Here is a 5356-nt window from a genome sequence, read left to right on the forward strand (position 1 = left end):
TGTCAGCATCACTGTGGTGAGTGAACCTCTGTCCAGGCCATGGGGTGGCCCTCCTCCCCCTCCTCTCTGCCTTTCATCACGTGGGTAGGATGGGGTGGGCACCACTGGCCCTCTGAACTCAGGGCCACATTGGCTCCACACCCTGTGTCCACACAGGTTGTCGGTGCAGTGGAACACAGCTGTGCAGGGCTTCCTCCTTTACATGTGAGTTGTAGAAATAATTGGCACAAGTCCCCCCTCTTCAAACCAACATGAGTTATCAGAGTCAGTAGGGTATGTGTGAGGGCAGCCACCAGGAGGCAGGACCTGGACCCTGTGCTCCGGGCCTCAGCCCTCCTTCCTCAAGGGTCTCTGTGCTCAGTTGGCACAAGGGGGGCAGATCATCTTGGTTAAAGCATCCCTTCCCACAGTCTGGTCTTACCCTGCCCCAAGTGGGTGGCAGGGTTGTGGTTAGAACCTAGGAGGAACCCCCGCTCCCATGATGGATGTACCCCAGTGGAGGGACGTGGGGGTAATGGGGCTAACCAGGGCCCAGTCGTGTCTTTCAGACAGGGCACCAACACAAGGTGAGCTCCCCCTCTCCAAAGCCCTGGCCAGGTGCGAGTTGGGTGGGGACAAAACTTTGAGGGTCTGTCTGCAGCCCTGTCACATGCCCCACATGGGAGGAGAGGCCCAGGCCCCTAGCAAACATCTACCAGTTAGGTTGAGGTGGGGATGGGAGAGGAAGTACTGAGGCACCTGTTTCTCTCTGCAGCCTGATATCACCAAGCTTCGTGGGTCTGGAGCCCCCACACCCCATCACCCTGACACTGGACAATGCTTCTGAGTGCTGACACAGCGCCGATAGCCATCGGGCCCACCGGACCCACCCCAGCTGCAGTGTGGAGCCAGGACTCAGCTGGGCTGTCCCAGCCTGACTCTGGAGCAGGCTTGCAGCTCTCTGGGGGTCCCTGCACAAGCCCATCAGAGCCTAGGCAGGGCCAGGGCTGGGGGGGAACGGAAGGGGGATGGATTGTATACAGCAGATGCTGGGTGGGATCAGAACTATATGATGCGTGATTAAATGTCCCTGACACTTCTCCTCATGGAGCAGTCCCTGTAGGGGCAGGGAGAACCATGTGAGGCCTGAGCAAGACACGTGGGTAGGATGGGGATAGGATGTCAGTGCATCTGGTCATGGACACAGGGTCCAAAGCTCAGTCCCCACACCAATTTGATGGTGATTTGCCAGAGCGTACCTGGGCAGGCTCACCTGGAAAGGAGCCTGGAGTGAGATGGTTCTGATTCAAGGGAGACTGCAGTCTGGTGAGACAGGGTTGGCTTCAGGGTATCATGGGGCTCAGGTCATCAGGTCATGTGGGGCTGAACCTCAGTCCAAGGAACCCTACAGCACTGCTTCGAAAACACTCCACATGGGTTGTGATCCAGGCTGTATAGCTGTTCCAAGACGGGAGGGCGGCTCTGAAATGCGCCCTGAGGTACCTTCCCTGCCTGTCAGTCTGTCCTGAGCAGGCACTCCTTTCTCAGCCTGGGTGCTGCTTCCCCGACTTCCTCCTCCAGCCCCTCCCCCCCCCCTTTTTTTAAAAATATATTTTATTGATTTTTTACAGAGAGGAAGGGAGAGAGATAGTTAGAAACATCGATGAGAGAGAGGCAGGCCGACGCTCTATCCACTGAGCCAAACCGGTTTTGGCCTCCAGCTCCCTCTTGTTCTTGTGTCTGGAGGGGGCGTGGGGGTTGAGTCACAGGCCTTTTGAGGACCCCACACATGCTGCACAGCTTCCTATTGAAGTTTCCCTGACAGAATGCTAGCCACATTTTCACCTGTGTGTTTATCAGGTAGGATTTAAACAAAACAGCATGAGAGGCTCAGGTGATATTTGGATAGACAGTCAGATAATGGAGTCGTGCGACGTCTTCAATAAACACAGGGAGGGGAGTGTGCCAGGAGCAGGGCTGGCTGATCACCAGGACGCTGGTTACCCCGTCGCTGCTATTTCTACATTGGCCTTTCCAGCCCGAGGGTAATCAAGGGGCTGGTGTGCTACATGATGCACTTTTCCCCACTGAGAAGTGGGAAGGGCCTGCTGGCTGACGGTGATAGAGGCAGGACTAGCGAGGCCTTTCTCCCCACTGGTGCTCCACGTGGGGTTTAATGTGGGGCTGATCTCCACCCCCTACACTAGATTCCAGTTGTGATTGATTTGGGCTCTCTGACCACTGACCCAGCCTAACCGGATTTGAGTCACCCTGTCCATGTGGTGAATTAACAGCAGCAAGGCTTTCCTTCTAGCATCTGCTCCCGCCACTCACCCAGCACACCTCTTACCAGTGTGGTTTCTGGGAAAGGGAGGGTGATGGTCACTGTGTGGTGTTGGACCCTATTACTCCCAGTCCAGGGACCTGGATGGCATGGGATCATGTCGCCTCCTGAGAGGATGAGGGTGTCACACAGCCCCATCTGACTCTGAGCGACTCAGGGATGTTAACAGACCCCCGCAACCTCCCTGCCACCAGGGGATGACTCCCCCCAACCCCCAACAGGTAAATGCCTATTTTGCAAGTTTATTGGATCGTCTTGACACAAAATCATGACAGCAGCGTGATATGTCTCCTTTACATGGGAATGTTGATAGCAAATTCTTATATAACACATCATACAATTTCAAGATTCTAGAATCACTGCACAGGATTCTGCAATAGATTACATGCTAAAGTGACAGTTTTCATCAAAAGGATAGTTAAAACATCATTGAGGACCATCATCTCTGAGGAAAGTCTCACTGGGGTGGGCCGGAGTCCCCTTGCCCTGCCCATGAGGCACATTAAGGGACCCGACCTCCCCAGGACGCATGTGCTTCACCATCGGGGCCATGGAACCCAGGACTGGGCCCTCCCAGCAGCCGTGGATATGACGGGAGGACAAAGCCTGTGGCTCACCCCAAGCAATGTCAACCGAGACCTATTTTACTGAAAAGGAAACAGAACAATGTCCAGTCCCTGCTCTGTTAAGGGTCCTGAATAAATCCCTACCCAGACTGCAGCCCTCACCCCTTGCAATCCATTGCCATTCTCTACCCGGCACACAAACACAGCAGTGGGACACGATGCAATGGACAATGGCTTACATGACCATTTCCCCACCATGTTTCCTGTGAGAGAGAACTGGCTGGCTGTGAGGTGTGAAGGGAATGTCACTGTGGTGAGCAGCCAGCCCATTCTTGCCTCCCAGGTGGGGATGTGGAGACTAGTGGGATTGGATGACTTCACAGAAGCAGGACGTGCCTCCCTGCCCTGTCCTGTCCGCTATACACCCATCACCCGGGCCCACCCAGTCCTGGCTTGGATAGTGGTCACACTCATTCCTTGAACAGCTCTTGCGGCCATGTACAGTTGACCCCGGCTACAGGAGTCACTGATGGTTTGAGGACTGGAGCAGGGTTTCTCCCCAAAGAGAGTGGGAAGAGTCAAAGTAAAAAAGATGACAGGAAAAATCTGAACATATGACCTCGATGTCTAACCGTGACAACAGTGGACAATGCCGGGCTGAATAAGTACATGCGACAGAGGAGAAACTAGCAGTTGGAACCCGTCTCTCCTTCACGTCCTCTCTGTGGTGGCCTCAGTGACAACAGTCAGCAGTTGGCCAAGGTAGCCTTCATCTCCTCCAGCAGGTTGCTGAGCAGTGTGGCATCGCTGCACTTCCCATCCACCGATACAGACTTCTCACCCTGAAAAAGGGAAAGCGCAGTCCAGTAAGTTGAAAACTGCATGAAAATCCTGCCTCATGAATACATGTACTGCACTTTGGATTTTTCCAAATGCTGTCCCTAGGTGGGGGTGCTTTCAAAACCGGAACAAATGAGGAGCTGTGGAACCTGGACTGAGGCCTACAGTGGTGGCCAGGGGCCCACAACTGGAATCAGAACCCTGGGAAGAGCTTGACAGAGCTCGGGGAAAGTGACCTGCAAAACTGTTCATGAACTGAGGATCTGCCCGAAGCTGAGCGCACATGGCCCTGACCCTGATGAGCCAGCACATCAGACTCTGAGAACACAGAGCACCACCGGCCCTGGCCCCACGCACGGGGGCATGTGAGGCAGCCCCGTGCTGTGGAGGACAAAGGTGTGAAAATTGCAGTAGGAGCCTATGCATCAATATTCTCCCCAGGACTTAAACAAGGCCCAGACACTAGGCATATTCAAAATATGTAGGATACAGTCCCAGATTACTCAGCATATAAAGCCCAGGGCATCTCAGCTCACTGGGTAAGACAATCAATAAACACCACACTGAGATGAAGCAGATGTCAGACGGATCTGACAGAGGTGAGGAAGTGGCTGCTATGAGAATCTCCCAGAAGGAATCACAACACTCTTGAAACTAAGAGAAAACAGAGCACCTCAGGAAACAAACAGAAGATATACAGAAAAACCTCATGGAAACTTTAAACCAAAAATGTAATAATCAAAATAAAAAACTCACTGAATGGGTTCAACGGCAGAGGAAAGTCAGTGAACTTGACAGCAGGTTACTAGAAACACTGCAGTCTGAACAGACAGCACAAGGGACTGAGGGAGTGGGGGGTGGGCAGAACCTCAGAGACTTGAAGAATGGTAACAGAAAGTCTGGGTTCAGGTCTCTGGGCTGCCAGAAAGAGATGATAAAAATATGCAGTGCTGAAATCCTTAATAATAGCCCAAACTCCCCAAGTTTTATAAAGAAATGCAAAGATTCACCAAGTTCAACACACTCCAAACAGATAAACCCAAAGAATTAAATGCCCGGAAAGATCATAAACTGCTGGAAACTAGAGACAAACAAAAATCTTGAGAACAGCCAGAGAAAAAGCTGCACTCCCTATATAAAGAATAAAGGTTCAGAGGAGTGTGACTTCTCACCAGAAACCATGGATTCCAAGTGGAAATGGCATATTTTTAAAGTATAGCAGGTCTCTGACTTACAATTTTTAGACTTTAATGCCAAATTTTGAATCTACTAGATCTTTTTCTGGCTAGTGGTAAGCAATACAATCTCTCTTGTGATGCTGGGCTCCTGCTGCCCCATGATCATGACAGAGAACAACACATTACAATATGTTGTGTTGGTTGCAATGTTTTCTGGATATTGTGTTCTGCACACCTTTAAGACAGGCTGCGCAGAAAGGAAACTAAGATGGCGGCATAGGTAAACACCTGAAATCGCTGCCTCGCACAACCACTTCAAAAATACAACTAAAAGACAAAACAGACATCATCCAGAACCACAGGAAGACTGGCTGAGTGGAAATTCTACAACTAGAAGGAAAGAGAAAAGCACACTGAGACTCAGAGGAGGTGTGGAAGTAAAGTGAAGA

The 5356-nt window shown here is 51.6% G+C and overlaps 1 protein-coding gene across 1 annotated transcript in view; it reads right to left on the bottom strand.

Moving 5' to 3' along the window:
• Positions 1-2545: 2545 nt before the first annotated feature.
• Positions 2546-5356, bottom strand: part of AP3D1 (adaptor related protein complex 3 delta 1 subunit) — a 32301-nt gene continuing 29490 nt past the window's right edge. Inside the window, exon 33 of the mRNA XM_015564666.1 lies at positions 2546-3731. Coding sequence (XP_015420152.1) covers positions 3636-3731 — 96 coding nt within the window. The 3' untranslated portion in view covers positions 2546-3635. The remainder of the gene's footprint in view (positions 3732-5356) is intronic.

Source organism: Myotis davidii, unplaced genomic scaffold (genome assembly GCF_000327345.1).
Source record: "Myotis davidii unplaced genomic scaffold, ASM32734v1 scaffold198, whole genome shotgun sequence".
Classification (NCBI taxonomy): Eukaryota; Metazoa; Chordata; class Mammalia; order Chiroptera; family Vespertilionidae; genus Myotis; species Myotis davidii.